Genomic DNA, 16,784 nt, shown 5'->3' on the forward strand with positions numbered 1-16,784 from the left:
AGCTATTTCTGTGCTGTCCTTTCCCATCCAAAAATATTCTTCTTGGAAGAGAAAAATGGAGCAAATAAGAACTGAACAGTTCTAACCTTTTCCCTGCTGTCATTTGTCCACTCCATCTACCCCACACAGTGGTCCTTCTCTCCATTGTTTGATCTTCCTCTTTCTCCCAATGTGTCTGCAAACTGCACCATCTTTTTGCTGTCCTTATCTCTTGCCTGGCCAGCCTCAGCTCATCCTGAGCTTTTACAGAAACTTATCATGCTTTTATATTCATCCTCCTGCCTGCCCCTGCTTCATCTTCTTTAGATGTCTTTTAAAAATCTAGTGTGATTTTTAGTACATTTACAATACAGTGATTTTCTAGCACATCTACACCAATTTCTTTATTACAATTTTTTTTTAAGAGAACTCCTCATTTCTCCTGGTCTGAACTTTAGAGATATTTAGTGTATCAAATTCTAGCTGTATTTTTTTTCTAAACCCATATGTTCTCCAAAAATCTAGGGTACATGTCACATTATAACTTGCTTTCCTCTCCTTCCTTTATCCTAAACCTAAACTGAGAGGTGAATTGCTTACTTTCCTCTTCTCCCAAGGTTCATATCATTTTCATTTCATCCATCAATTCCTTCTTATAGGTCAGAATCAAGGCCAGAATAATAGGTCTTGTTGAGTCCTTTGTCTTTTGGAGGGTGAAATTATCATTAAGGGAAGTCAAGAAATTATCCTCTGTATTGCTTTTGGAAGACACACAGAGAGAACTCCAGCAGATGTGTGGATTTTGACTGAAGCCCCACCTTACTACAATCACACCTCTCTGCCTAGCTTGTGATCTATTTTCCTGTCTACATTCAAGACATCTGGAGACATCTGGAACATACTCAGATGCCAGTACTACTTTACTTTCTGTTTCTGTTGTTCTTTATTCAAATGCTCTCCACCATGCTTCACCTCTCAAGTTCCTGTGTTTCCTTTCATGTCTTACTAATTTAACGTGCAGGACAGCTAGGGGTAGACATGCTAGTAGTTAAGTGTCATGGTAGATAAAATATAGTGCTGGACCTGGAGTGAGGAAGTCAGTAGAGCTGAACTCAAATCTGGCCTCAGAATCTTACCAGTTTTGTGACCCTGGCCAACTCACTGAAGCAATACCTGCCTCAGTTTCTTCATCTGTAATATAGGAATAAAAATAACACCTCTGAGAATGGTGATAAAATGAAATATTTGTAGAGTACTTTGCAAACCTTGAAGTCCTATATAAATGCTAGCTAGTGTTAATATTATCATAGTGCTGCTTCCTCTTACTTTCCCCTCCACCTTGTTCCTTTTGTATAAGATATACTCTTCCAAAGTCATATTCGCGTCATGTGTCACTTACTACCAAAGCTTAGTGATGTCTATAAGGTCAAATGTTCTTCCTTGCCGTAGGATCTCCAATTCACTTTAATACCTACATTTGCATAATTGCTTTTATATCTGAGATGAGAGATTTTATTGAAGGCTCCTTTCTTGCATATTTTCTCTTCTCAGTTATTGGGCATTTGTGTTGCTTCTTCCCAAATGGAGGCTATACAAAAGTGATTTTCTTTTCCCTTTTTCTGTTTAAAGTCTTTTTGATTTTGCAAGACTGTAGACAAATATGTTTTTATCAGCCTTTCTGGTTGTACTCCATCACTTGTGGGAATCTAACATTCTTTTTAAGCTATGGTCCTGAAATCCATATTGCATCGTTGGACACCATCTTTTCAACCAAATGTTCGCTTCCCAAATGTGCCTTTCTTTTCTGAATCCTTTGCCTTAAGTTGGCAGCAACAGTGAAAATACCACCTGTGTTCCCATGGTCTTGACATTAGATGAATGAAGTAATAGAGTTAGAGAAGTCAATTGAGTTGGCCATGTTAACATGGCTAGCAAATTTCATAGCCAAGACTTGATCCTAGGTCTCCTAACTTCTGGTATAGCAACCTTTCCTCTATATATGCTGAAAAACACGTATTACACAGATAATGATATGCATCTAGACAAACAACCCACTGAGTTAGTCTATAGAGGCAGCAAGGTGACATAGTGGATAGAACACCAGACCTGGAATCAGGAAGAACAGAGTTCAAATACAGTCTTTGAAACTTGTGTGGCCCTGGGAAAGTTACATAACCATTTCGTGCCTTAGTTCCCTCATCTGTAAAATGTGGATTCTAATAGCATCTCCCTCCCAGGATTGTTGTGAGGATCAAATAAGGCATTTGTAAAGTGCTTAGCACAGTGCCTATCACAGAGTTGGCATTTAATAAATACTTGTCTCTCTCTATTCCTTCCTTTTTTATGTTTTTATATGTGTGTATGTCTGTGACTGTGAGAGTACAGAGGATGGAGGTCTTTTCTGTAGGAGACAGATTCTCTGAATCTCTAGGATTCTGGGAGCAAGAAGTACAAATTTAGCAACCATAGGTATCACTTAGTTGAGTTCTATACCTTTTAGGGTCCAGTGAAGATAGAGGTTGGTGAATGGACAAAAGAACGGAAAAGCTTTTACTTGTTTACTAAAGAATTGTGCTAATTGCTTAAAGACAAAAGTATAAAAATGAGACAGCCCTCTCCCCTTTGGAAGGTAATGAAAACACTTTATTTTTATGGCTATCCTTTGTCTCCATTATTGTGCACCTCCTCCTATAGCCTGACACAAATTAAGTGCTTAATAAAATGCTTGTTGTTGATTTAGTGGCTAGGGAGGGAGGTAGTGATTTGTTTTGAGAAGTCACTAGTATGGAATTTAGAGAATTAGGAGATTTGGTTGCCACACCCTTTCCAGGAGCAATGGAAGTATTTGATTTTGAGGAGGGGGCTAGGATAGAACTTGAAGTATGGCTGAGGTCAGCTAGAATTTGTGAGTCCTGTATTTATTTATCTATCAGGATAGTGTACCTCCCTGTCTGCCCCACTGTCTTTCTCTTAGGCCTCCATGGCCAGTGTGTGTTGGTGCAGTGTTCCCTTTCCGTACAACGGAGTACTGGGGCGGGGGGGGGAGGGGAGGGTGGTAGGGACTGGTGTGGGGATAGAGGTCTGGGCTCCCAAGGATTGGACAGTATTCTCACATGGTACCATTTTAGTATCATTTAGAGCAGCTAGATGGCTCAGAGTGCTGGGCCTGGAGTCAGGAAGACTCATCTTCCTGTGTTCAAATTCTTGCCTCAGACACTTAGTAGTTGTGTGACCTTGGGCAAGTCACTTCATCCTGTTTGCCTCAGTTTCCTCATCTATAAAATGAGCTGGAGAAGGATATGACAAAGCAACTCCAGTATCTTTGCCAAGAAAACCCCAAATGGGGTCATGAAGAGACGGCAACTACTGAACAACAACAAAATCAGTGTTTCTGGCTCCAGAGGCTGTGACTGAGGAAGATAAAAGAAGAAGGAAGTTAGGGTTACTGATAGTTATTACCTTGGATTTAGTAAGAAAAGACTTACTAAAAGAAAGTCAAATAGAGTAGTGAGGGGTTTTATAAGTACTCTCAATTTATAGCTCTTAGCTTTAGGATGTGCTACCAACAGCAACTGGTTTGAGCTTTTAAAAATGACAGTTGAATTTTCTCTTAAAAGCTAGTTTTTTTAAAAAAAGTCTGAAATGTAAACAGAAAATTAATATTTCAAAATAACTACTTGTTTAACTGTATTCAGCTATTTTATTTCAAAGCAGTTTTAATATGTAGACCTAGAGAGTATTTAGAAAATATGTGCATTCAGGACTAGAATTGGGATTTCATTGACATAGGGGACCCCAGGAAGAGGAAACTCCTATTATTAATGCTGGCTCCTACCTTCTCTACAATTTGCAGACTTACGGAATCTACTAAGAGGTTAAATGACATCCCCAGGGTCTAGGAGTTGGTATGTCAGACTTACATCCAGGTATTCCTGGCTTCAAACCCAGCTCCCTGGCTACTACATCACACAGCTACTTATTATATTTTTAAAGGTTGGAAAATATCCTCTTTCCTTCCTATAAGAACAAGATCAGTCTAACTAGGGTTTTTTCCTCCTGAGTGTCCTGTCTCCTTATCCAGACAACCATCCCATTGCCTCATCCCCTCATCCCCAGATATAATGTGGGATAAGTTTCTATTTTTTTTTATAGGTTTCTATTCTTAAGCCCAGATGGAATAAAGATCCAGCCTTGTTCAGGACCCACTATGGTTCTGTGCAAAACCATTGTATTTACTCTTGTACCATGAAAACAGGGGGTCCTGAAGTATTCAAAGGATTCAAGTATTCGAAAGGATAGAAACTATGTTGATATAATAACACAGTGCAGTTAAAAATCATCCCCAGCAAGTTAAATTCTGCCCTTGAGACATCTTATGAGATTCACTATATCACTTTCCAAGTTAGAGCCATCTATCAGTGAAGTATTGGGCTTTGCTGACATTCAAAGGAAAATATAGTGATCAGATTTCATCTGATCCTCAATAACATTGCATTTACTTAAAAGGGGCTAATTGAGAGGTGAGTACCTTTCCTTTTTCTGATTAAGAGCTCTTGACCTTATGAGATCATAGACTTTGAGACCTAGAATCTAACCCCTTCATTTTACCTTCTGCTGTCAAATAATTGAAGGAAAATAAACAATTTCCTCAACTTTTGTGAGCTAGGGAAATTTGTTTGCCCTAGGCAAGTAGGTGGACCCTAAGCAGTTGGCTTAGTTATTAGTATATTGTCAGTTTGAAGGAGATTCAGTGCTGAGATGACTTCTATCAATCCTATGGGACATTCAGGAATTTATATTTCACTATAGATTTTTAAACTAAAATTTCCTGCCAAGTAACTTTCCCAGGATCACTCAACTGGTGCATGTTGGAGTTCTGATACCAGGTCAGAACTTGCACCCAAGTATTCCTGATTCTAAGGCCAGCTTTCTATCCACTATCCAATGTTTCTCTCTCTCTCTTTTTGCTTCTCCTGTAAGAGTGGTTAGTTGAATCTATTTTGGATTTCTGTGCATTTTATTTAAGGACTTTTGTTTTGGTGTGTTCTGGAGTTCTTTGAAATTAGTATAGTTTTATCTGCAAATAGGAATATTTGGAGATGTTCCTATCAATAGAGAAACCATTGCTTGGACTCTGGGCAGAATAACTGATGAATGATTTTAAAATTAATTTTAATTAATTTTTTATCTTTTTTTTTTGCAGCTCAATCCTGATTACAGAGATGCTAATAATGAAGGAAAAGTGATGGTAAGTAGGCTTTTAAAAAAATAAAGGAAGCATATAGTATAGATTTTTTTTTTTACATTTGCAAATATTAGTCTTTGAACATTGAGCAGAAAAATTGAAGTCTGGCTAACAGGACTAAGGTATGTTTCTGTGGTTGGAAAAGATTAGGATGTGACGCAGATCTGTGGGAAGATTTTCAGTAACTGAGAAGAGTCTGGCAGTTAGGAGCTCATTTTGGTTTATGAATAGATATAACAGAGAGCTGGAGGAAACCAAAGTTGGCTTGATTCAAGGGCTTTTCCCCAGAAGTATGTAGAGATTGGAAGAGAGAAGACAAGGATTAAAGTCATGTGACATGACCTGTTTTTAGCATAGGAGGAAAGTCAGATGTTTGGGTAGTCTTGGCTTCAATACTCTTTTTTTATGGTGGGAAACTGAGGCATCAACAGTTATTGATGGCCCTGATTTTCTATAACTTTGAAATTTTCCAGTGGCTTGAAGGATGACTGTGAATAATTTCTTATTTTGAAGACATTCACTGAGTAGTCAACATCCAACAGATATTTATTAAGTGACTAATATGTGGAAAGTAAAATAATTGTCCTACTCTGAAACCTCAACATGGTGTAAAGGGGATTCTGGGTTTCAAAGATTACGCCAGCAGAACCCAACCTCTGGCAGATTCTGCCATGCTGGAGAGGTTTCCAGTACAGTCCTGGAAGCAAACTGCATTGCTTTTCTGTGAGCCAACCTAGATAAATACAGAAAAGCTAATCACCAGAAATGTGGTCACTACAGAATGAATTCTCTGGCCATGGAAATGCAACAATGAAGGGAAAAAAAGGACAAGATTGCTGCAATAACAATGAAAATATGAAAGAAAATGGAGGCAAAGGTACTGAGAACCATTTAGACCATTCATTAGTGCAAAATTAAGTTGGTACTCTAAAGATGAAATCCTTGTCCAGTGAGTGATTAGTGAATGGGAATATTGCTGCAACTAAATCATGCCAATATTAACATTTTTACTATAAATTAAACCAGATGGTAAAAAAGGAGTTGCAGGTAAATGGAAGTATCAGTCAATTATTTAACAAGCATTTTTTAAGCATCTACTATGTGCCAGGCTCACTGTGTCAGCCTCAGGGATACAAGTACAAAGTATGAAACAATCCCTACCCTCATTACATTTCCCACCTTTCTGCACTCCTCTGGGACTTCTCTGACTCATCCACTATGCCCCAGGAATCTCATCATTGGACTGTAATCATCCTGCAAGATGGAATCACTCTTGGTACTCGCCCCTCATCATTACCCTCTGCCTCTCTGATTGGAGGGCCTACCCATGAACTCCAAAACCTCTGGTGAAGGGGACTCAGGAGTCACAACTCCTTATTTCCCACCTGCCCTTACTACTTTGGGACTTGATTTCTCCACCATGATACTTCATTGAATACCTCTCCCTCTGCCTTTTACCTTTCTTTTGTGTATTGTCTTCCCTTTGTTAGCAATTTGAGGGCAAGGATTTTTTCTTTTTTCAGTATTGGTATCCTCAGTGCTTAACACAGTGCTTCAGGCATAGTAGGCAGTTAATAAATGTTTATTGACTGATATTTTAATTGAGCAGACAAGGACATATTAAATATACACAGAGTAGGTTTATATGTATGTGTGTGCATATATATACATAAATATATATTTATGTATATATATTATTATATACATTATATTATATATACATATAATTCAGTTCAAGATAGTTTAGGAGAGGGTACTGTTCGGGGAGAGCAGGAAAGATTTCTTGCAGAAGATGGTGCTTCAAGAAACAAAGTAATCGTCAGAGTTGGTCTTATCATACTTCCAAAGCTACAAGAAAGACATTTCATGGAATTCTCAGCTGCCTCATATTTTAGTGCTTATACTTTATGTATCCTTTTTTAAAAAAATTTTATTACTTCTAATTAAATTTTATTTTCGAGCAAGGATCAGCCTTCTCTCTCTCTCCCACTGCTCCTCACCCCTGCCATTGTGAAAACAAGAAAAACAAAATTCCTCTTATGAGCATTTATAGTCAAGCAAAACAAAATTTCTCATTGGCCATGTCTAAAAAAATGTCTCAGTCTGTGCTCCTGAATGTATCACTTCTCTTTCAGAGGGTGAGCTGTGTTTAATCATAAGTCCTCAGGAATTTTTGGTTGGTCATTGTGTTAAGTATAGTTCCAAGTTTTCTTTATATATATGTATACACACACACATATATACATATGAACATAAATTTTGTTTTTATCAGCCAACATCCACCTTCTCACTCACCTACCCCTCTGATAAATACAATGACCCACCACATTTTCAAAAGACTTTTGATGAAATATGCTGTTTAGTTCCAGAAAGAAAGTTGATAGGGGAGTGCAGACTGAACTATATTTTCTTTTTTTCCTTCCTTTTTTTTTTTTAGTGGAAGGAGGGAGACATGGTTAATTCAGAAATTTGTTTTGCATGACTGTACATATTTGTAATGGATTTTGTTTTTCTTATTTTCTTGTCTTTTCATTGGGTAGAAGAGAGGGAAGAGTAAGGGAGAGAATTCAGAACTGAAAATAAAAGAAAATCGAAGTTAAAAAAATCAATGAGAGGGGAGGGCACGGAACAATATTGAGGAAAGGCGAATATTGTGTTCATGGAATGTAGAGTTTATGAAGGGGAGCAATGTGAAAGAAATGAAATCAACAGCAAAAAAAACACAATGAACATAATTACAGCAGAAAATGTTATGAAGAAATTAATGACACTCATATTGAATGAACTTTTGTCAAGTCAATAAGTCAACAAGCATTTCTTAAGTGTCTATTATATGCCAGACACTATGCTAAGTGCCAAGGATATAGAGAAAGGCCCAAATGCTGTCTTTGACCTCAAGAAGTTCACATAATAATGGGGGAAACAACACGCAAATAATTATGTGCATACAAGAGTTACTCAAGATAAATTGGAGGTAAATTTGGAGAGAAGGCCCTGGCATTAAGCAGGGAAAGGTTTCTTGTAAGAGGTGAGATTTTAGCTGGGACCTGAAGGAAGCCAGGAAAGTCAGGAGATGGAAATGATGAAGGAGAAAATTCTAGGCATGAGGATGGCCATTGAAAACGAATGGAGTTAGTAGATGAAATGTCCTGTGTGAAGAACAGCAAGAAGATGTCACTTTAACATCACTTTAATACTCAATGACTTCAGTAAATCATGGGCATATATGGGTAAACATGATTCAGTAGCAATGCACAAAAGAGGCCCAAGGGTGGTAGCCTATGAAGAAGACTATGTAATCCTGAATACTTTTTCAAAGAGAGAGTTAGAGGGACTAAACATGGTGAGTATTGAGTAATATCACAAAAATAAAACTAATTCCTTTCTAACAGACAGGAAAAGACTGATCATTGATGCAGCTATCATTTCTTAATCTGTCATCTGTATTAAACCAAAGTTCTTTGAGAGTATGTACTGTTAGCACCCATCACAGTTACAGAGTACATAGTATTGAAATTCCTTTATCTGATTATAACCTTTTATCATTATATATTTTCCCCTACATCCTCAATGTGATCTCTAGTCCCTCTATCCTTCAGTTCTTTTTTCAGGCCATTACTCTGCACCTTCTAAGCTCTTCTCCCTTCCCTATCTCTACCTTTGGTGAATCATTTCAACTCCATGGTATTATCTACACTCAAATGCTTGCCTCCTTACCTTCTTGACCAGAAGTTCCCAAAGTGAGTGATACCGCCCCCTGAGGGGCACTGGACCAATCCAGAAGGGGTGGTAGTAGCCTTGGTGCAATTGGGGGATGTTAAATAAAAATAAGGGGTTGGTGGAAGCATAAGGAAAGAAGATAAGAAAATTTTGAAAAACCATTCATTTGTACATGTCCTATCTGTTTTTAAAGTTGTAGTGATTGCATTATTTTCCAAATAAACACACAAAATGCAAGTTATAACCTATCAGTGGTCAAGTCCACCAACAGGTACTGCCAAGTGTTGACAGGTGAGCGTGTTGCATATTGTTGAGAAGTCCAGCATGCATTGCCGGAATTGCACCATCAAAATTTCAATGCAGGAAAAAGCCCACAATGTTACAATAAACTATTAAATTTAAGATGCATCATTAAAAACATTTTAATTTTTTTTAAAAAAAATGACGTACATTTTTAAAAAAAAACATTAAAGGGTTAAAAAGTAGATTTCCAGGGGGATGCTGAGTAATTTTCTTTTGAAAAGGGGGCGGTAGGCCATCCAAGTTTGGGAACCTCTGTTCTTGACAATCATGCCTTAGCAACTCCAACCTAGGATTATTCCCACCATCTTCTACCTTCACTCCTATTCATGAGCAGTTGAATGGAGATGGTGGGAAATTATGGGTACATGCTAAATTTATGTTATATAATCTCACCTGGGCCCTAGCTACAACAAATCCTTTTATAGCTCCCTAATCCATTTGCCCCTCCACAATGACCATTATAAACCTTGTCATCCCTGTTTAAGTTTCCAGTGACTTCACTTCCCAGCTGAAAATCTTGCCTCATACTTCACTGAAAAAATAAAACTATTTAATAATAGCTCCTCTTTCTTCCTCCTCATCTCACATCTTGCAGATGACTTCTCCACTATCTCTGCCTTCATCCTTATCTTTCATGAAGAGGTGGTCCCTCTTACCAAGGCAAGGCAAATCCCTTTACATGAATCCTTGATCTCATCCCATCTCTATCTTCTTCAGAGATTGATTCTTTTTATCATAGACAATCTCTTTGTAATCCTCAAGAGAAGGAGAGGTGAGATAGGTAAGCAGGAGAGAGTAGTGTCATGAAAAGTTAGAAGAGAGAGTCTAGGAGAAGAAGATGATTAACAGTGTGGAAGGCTGCAGAGAGGTTGAGAAGGTTGAGGATTGAGAAAAGGTCGTTAGATTTAGCAATTAAGAGATTATATTTAAATGATTAGGTGGGAAACCAGACTTCAAAAAATTAAGAGAGTGAGTAGAAAGGAAGTAGAGATACCTATTGTAGATGGCCTTCTCAAGGAGTTTAGCAACAGAATGGAGGAGAGATCCAGGACAGTAGCTATCAAGATGGACTGACTGATCAAATAAGGTTTTTTTGTGGATGGAGAAGATCAGGCATGTTGGTAGACACTACAATCTGTAATGTACTACATAAGAAAACATAAAGAGATCTAAAAAAATCAAATCTAGAAAGAGTTACTGGATTAGATCAAGTCTACATAGAGGAAGTTCATAGTGAAGGCAAAAAACATTTGGAGGACATTGAGAGATTGATTGTCAAGATTTCTGAAGATTCTCAATAATTGGAAAAAAATCACAGATATTATTGATACTAAAAGAAGGTGATCAAGAAGATTTCACTCCCCTCTGACCTATATACTTACTTTCTCATCTCTGCAAAATCTCTAAGAATAATTTATACAGGTATTAAGATTTTCCTTAGTAAAAATATAAAAGGGAATAGACAGGCTTTTGTAAATAATATTTGATAACAGACTACATCTTTACATAGTCACATAATTGACTGAAAAGCTTATTGACTATGCTATTGTTTGTTGATTATAAAAAATGTTTTATTCAACAGGGCAAAATGTAGCCTGAAGGTTCTCTTTCATTGTGATGTCTCCTATAAATTTGTTAAGATCATACGAGATTCTTTGATAGATACAGCAACAGATAAAACTTTGTTCAACTATTCTTTGATTAATATGTGGAACATGAAAGTGGAGAGCAAGGCTTACTTCTATTATGGAGAAATCTGAGACAGAAAATGAGGTTCTCCAGATACTCATAATTGTGAATGACCTTGTGCTGATTGCACAAGGAACACCATGGAGAACCTCCTAAGAGAGCCATTGTGGCAGAGTGAAAAAAATTTAGGATTTCAAATCAGAGGACCTGGGTTCAATCCCCAGATCTGTCATCGGTGTCATATTGGGCAAGTCCCTCTCTCCACCTCAGTGTCCTCACCTGTGAAATGAGGGACTCAGACTAGATGACCTTTGAGGTTCTTTCCAACTCTAAATTTATGAATTATTAATCGTACCCAAAATTTCTCATGAGTTCAGCTTCACCATCCACATAGGGAAAAGTGAATGCAGAGTACTTGTTGAAGCACAGTTGTATTTCAGCCATATATGATACAGTTGAAAAGACAGCCCATAGAGTTAATCCATTAGTAAATATATCTTGGACTGATACTGCAAACTAACATTGTACTGACCATGGAATTGAACCAGGAGACAGAGCTGGATTGCTTTTGAGAAACAACGTAATGCATTTAATCACTTCCAATGAAACAGTTAAAAAATGTCTTTATTCTTCTGGCAATGCTATATAACTATGAATGACATAATTTTTTAATACAAAAGGAATCAAAGTTGTAGCTCATACCCAGGGCAATGGAGAATCACATGATGAGAATGAATAGGCTTCAGTGTATTGTCCATAACAAATAGCATGTAAAAAGCAGCATAAGTTATATCATTAAAGAGATTTGTAAATGGAGAAGAGGATGGCCAGTAATATAGCAGAGATCAGGCAATAAGATATGGACAGTCTGTGTGCTACATTGGTGCACAGATGACATGAAGAGAATGAGGGGGAGGTCTCCAGTATGTTGTGTGGACCTCTCATGGAGAATTGATGACAAAACAAAGACAAGAATCATACAGCTTGAAAAGATGCAAATGGGCTGTGATCTGCAGTTTTGGAGGGAGTATCCACATTGATAAAATCATAGAAACATTCAAGAATATGAACAAAGCACTGTGCTAATTACTGGACATATGAAGATGAAAAGTGACATGTTATTTGATTGTCCTCAATTAGCTTATAAGCTAATGGAGAGGTAATGAGGATAAGATATTTACATAAAGATGATAATAAGGTATAAATTAGGCAAGCCCTTTAGTCTAAAAACTGAAAATGAAAGTCTATATATAGGCTTTGCAAACTGTATTAGCTTTTCCAGGAGCTTCTGGTGAGTATGTGGAAAAGGCAGTGTTTCATCCAAATCTGAATTGACCAATACCTTCCCTGTATCCAGACCACTGACCCCTTACTGCTCTAGTCCCCACGAGTTCATTCAGCAACCTACCTTATAAAGCCCTCACAGATGTAGTACACTACTCAGGCAAAATGCCTGAGAAGTTTGAGGAGAGAAATAACTTTTGTCAAAGAATGTGGGGGTAGGGTGTGTAAAGGAATGTGTCATGGAAAAATGGCATCTGAGTTAGGACTTGAGGGATGTGAAAGGGAGTAAGTAGTATTGGGTATGGCTAGGGGTAGATTGGAGTAAGATTGTGGAGGGCTTTGAATAGTAGGGTGAAGAGTTTCAACTTTATTCATTAGGCAGTGGGGAGCCAACTGACAACTCTTGAGTAGAGTAGTTGCATGATCATAAGCAATATTAGGAATATTTCTTAGACAGCCAAGAGGAAGAAGACCTGAAGAGACTGGAGGCAGGAAGACCAGTGAAGAGGCTATTAGGAACTAGGTGATTTTATTTAAATGAATTGTTATAGTCTACCCTAGTTTAATTGCTAGCAGTTATATAGTGCTTTCAAGTTTGCAAAGTACTTTACTAATATTATCTCATTTGATCCTCACCACAACCCTAGGGGGTAGGTACTGTTACCTACTGAATCAGGTAGAGGTTAAGTAACTTTTCCAGGGTCACACAGCTGGCTTAGCTTAGTGGCTGGCACGTAGGAGGTGCTTAATGAATGTTTATTGATTGACTGGCCCAGAATTTTATCCACTGTGGCAACTAGCTGCCTATGATATAATGTAATATAGTAATAATATAATATAACATAATAGCCTTTTCTTTTAGATTATTGGGAAATTAATTTTAATTGAAGTATCATTTATTATTATTAAAGAAAAACTATTAATACTATATTGGGAAGAAAAAATTTTTTTAAAGGTTAATCTAATAGTAGAGCCATTTCTGGTTTAGAGGAGATGTCTAAAGTGGCATATATCACCCATTGCCTCTTTCATGTCTCTACCCCGAAGATGATTTGAGGTAACATTTATAGGAATCTTGAACAAGGAAAAGATCACAATACATTAAATTATGATTTGGGGACCAATATTCCAAAAACAACTGTTTCTTCCCTGTTCTTTAGTTGAACAATCCCTTTACATATTCTTCTAGAATAAACAAAGGGACCTCCTCCCTACTTTCAATATCTTAATCCTTTCCCTATGAAGAAGTGTGAGTCTTTGAGCCAAATGCTTCAGGGGATAAGCATAGACAAGACTGCTTTTAGATAGGACCAATCAATTCCGGTGGGTGAAGGCAACTGATCTAAATGAAATTAGATGTATTTTTTGTTCCATGATTGGTTACCACCCTTAATCCAATTCCCTATGAAAGGCCTTTTGTCCTGCCCAATTTCCTAAAGGGAAAAGTCAGGGAGGGGACTTCTTAGATCTGAGAAATATTGTTTTTTAGTATTTCTAGAAAAACTACAAAATTTTTTTAATATGATTTCACATTTTTTTTTGTTGTTGTTCAGTTGTGTGTAACTCTTTGTGACTCCCATTTGGGGTTTTCTTTCTGACTTTCTGACTTTATCTACGGCACCACCTAGCTGTCTAAATGTTCCCAAAATATCTGTCAAATTTACTCAAGCCATTCAAGTAGTTTTCTTCATGTCATGAAGATAAACTCTCTGGATGAGTAATTAGATTTCTGACTTAATTGGCTTCCTATTTTGATGTCATGTAGACAACGTATATTTCATTTTTGTACTTAGCAATACAAAATAGGTGCTTACATGTTGAATAAGTGAGTGAAAAAAATATTGGAATTGGCAAGGATTGCTGTAAAACTCCCAAACAAAATCCTCTCCTTTAATAGAAAGAGTCAGAGTGTCACATAAAAAAAGTGAATATTGTGTTTTGGAATATATTTTGATATCTGTGAATCCCACAAAGCACCTAGCACAGTAAGTCCTTAATAAATATTTAATGAATAAAAGATTGAATAATTTATGGTTAAGTTGATCTGGGACTAACATCTTTCAGAGCAGTCAGCCCCTGATCTGTATTTTTTTTTAAATCTAATTAAATTTGAACATTTATTACATGGCTACTATGTGTAGATAGGTGGGTACAGTGGATAGAAGGCTGGGCCTGCAATCAAGAAGACCTGAGTTCTAATGTGACCTCAGGCATATACTAGCTTTTTTTTTTTTTAATATACATATAACTTTTTTATTCACTTCTAAAATTTTTATGCATATATTTTATTTTTATACCACCTTTAATTCTCACTATCTCTCCGTCATGCCCTCCCAGTCATCTTTTGTAAATGAAAGGTTTTTTTTTTTAAGTGGGAGAAAAAAAACCAGTCCATCAAAACTAAGTCGGGCATTAATTAGTCAGTCAACAAACCTTTATTAAGCACTCACTATGTGCCAGACACCATGCTAATCAAGTTTTGCAGTGCATGCAGCATTACACTCAATCAATAAACATTAATTAAGCACCTGCTGTGTGCTAGGCACTGTGCTAAGTGCTGAAGATACAAAAAAAGGCAAAAGTACCCTTGAGGAGCTCACAATCTAACGGACATCTTACATGTCTGTATTCCTCCAACTCTGTAAAGAAGGACGGGAGGTGGTACATTCTCACATACCTTCTTTGGAGTCAGGCTTGGTCACTATAATCATAAAAGGGTCAGCTTTTATTTTTGATGTTTTTTCCATTTTTATTGTTGTAGTCACTGTGTATATTTGTGTTCCTGTCATTCACTCTTTAAGATCTGAGAAAGAAAAGTATAGGAGAAGGAGATGTCTATGTCATTATGTCAGTAGTTCAGAGATGTATCACAGTGTTGGATCTACTCTTGTTAGCTTGGAATACTACTATTGTATTACTGCCTTCTGGCTCTCATTGCAGACAAAGGCACAGCTGGGCACTGCAGATTTCCCTCCCTCCAAAATCCCTCGCTTAAATATAAGCAGGTCTTGGAATGGGAAACTGTAAAACTAACATTATGAGCTCTTATTTTATAGAGCATTTGCCACCTACCAATAATTGTCTAGTGAAAATGAAGCAATGAAGCGTTCGCAGGTTTTTTTCAGTCAATGAAACATGAATATATTTCCTAACTGAGTATATATAAATCTCAGGTCTCGGTTCCAGTAACATTGGGTTCACTGTGAATATGCAAATATTTTCTTATGTAATTTCCCTTCTGCTGTCCCTCCAAAGCCCAGTTGAGGCTTTCCTGTAAATCTGAAACCTTGACCAAAAAGCTTCCTTCTAGTTTTGAAAATTCAAAGGTTAATGTGTAATGCATCAAAAATGTAGCACTGTGTGTCAGAGTTCCTATTAGCTCCAAATTGGTATATTTTTGTTGCAAAGGAGTCTATTATTTCCAATTTCACAAATGTACAGCATCCACAAGGACCCTATAAACATTGGAACAATGTCAAGCACAACTGGGAACCTGAAATTCATTTATTCCTTCACAAAAGAACCTTTCAGGATCAAGTAGCTCAGTTACACATTGGATAGAGTACTGGACTTAGAGATAACAAGACTTGAATTCAAATCCAGCCTCAGACACAAATATGTGATCCTACACAAGCCACTTAAATTCTGCCTGCTTCAGTTTCATCACTGGTAAAATGGGGATAATAATGGCACCTCTTTCCCAGGATAATGAAGATAAAAAATGAGATAATATTTGTAAAGTGTTTTGCAGACCTTAAAAGAGCTATGTAAATGCTAGCTATTATTATTATGTAATAAAAATGATGATTATTATTATCTTATGAAATTGTGCCCTGAGTCTCCAGAAGTCTTAAGTATTACTAAATTTGTTTAAAAACTGATGATTTTTTTGAGGTATATTCATGGGATCTATATCTAAATAGGAATTTAATGTAAAATTATACATACAGAGACACTTTGTAGCCACCCAGAAACATAATTGAAAATTCCATTCTAGGCAGTTTACTTTTTAGGTATCAGATGATGAAATTGGATGAAACAAAAACCAAATCAAAATTTTCATTAGTTAAAAATTTAACCATGCATGCCTAAGTTGTCCCCATGAAAAGGAAGGAAAGAGGTTGGATTAGAAATACCTCAATAATAACTTTTTAATAAAAAAAAAGCATAGCATGAGAAAAAGCTCATTTAAGTGTTTGTTTAAAACGTCAGTGACTTTGGTTATATAAAGTCGACAGTTAGACTACTTGGGAGGAGGCTTTGTAGTGACTGAGACAGATGCTGGCCCATTATTATTTTGCTCCTGCACACAGGTCTGAATCAGCTCTGAAAACACATACATTGTTTCTTACGGAATCTTACTCTGGCTCCTAACAGCAGAATTGTAATGTGATGTCCCTGCTAAAAATGCAATGACTCACTAGTGAATCAACAATGAACGATAACTGTTGTGTTGCCTGGTACCTTTCTATGATATGTAGGAACAAAGATAGCAATGAATTTACTCTTCTGACTTTTCATATAGGAACTTCAACTCATATAATCTGTGAAGTTGGGTCCATTA

At 36.9% G+C, this 16,784-nt stretch overlaps 1 protein-coding gene across 1 annotated transcript in view; it reads left to right on the plus strand.

The window, feature by feature from the left end:
- ITPR2 (inositol 1,4,5-trisphosphate receptor type 2) overlaps positions 1-16,784 on the plus strand; it is a 507,541-nt gene that overhangs the window by 154,670 nt on the left and 336,087 nt on the right. Inside the window, exon 10 of the mRNA XM_027838537.1 lies at positions 5,183-5,227. Coding sequence (XP_027694338.1) covers positions 5,183-5,227 — 45 coding nt within the window. The remainder of the gene's footprint in view (positions 1-5,182; positions 5,228-16,784) is intronic.

Source organism: Vombatus ursinus, unplaced genomic scaffold (genome assembly GCF_900497805.2).
Source record: "Vombatus ursinus unplaced genomic scaffold, bare-nosed wombat genome assembly UNPS02014830.1, whole genome shotgun sequence".
Taxonomy (NCBI): domain Eukaryota; kingdom Metazoa; phylum Chordata; class Mammalia; order Diprotodontia; family Vombatidae; genus Vombatus; species Vombatus ursinus.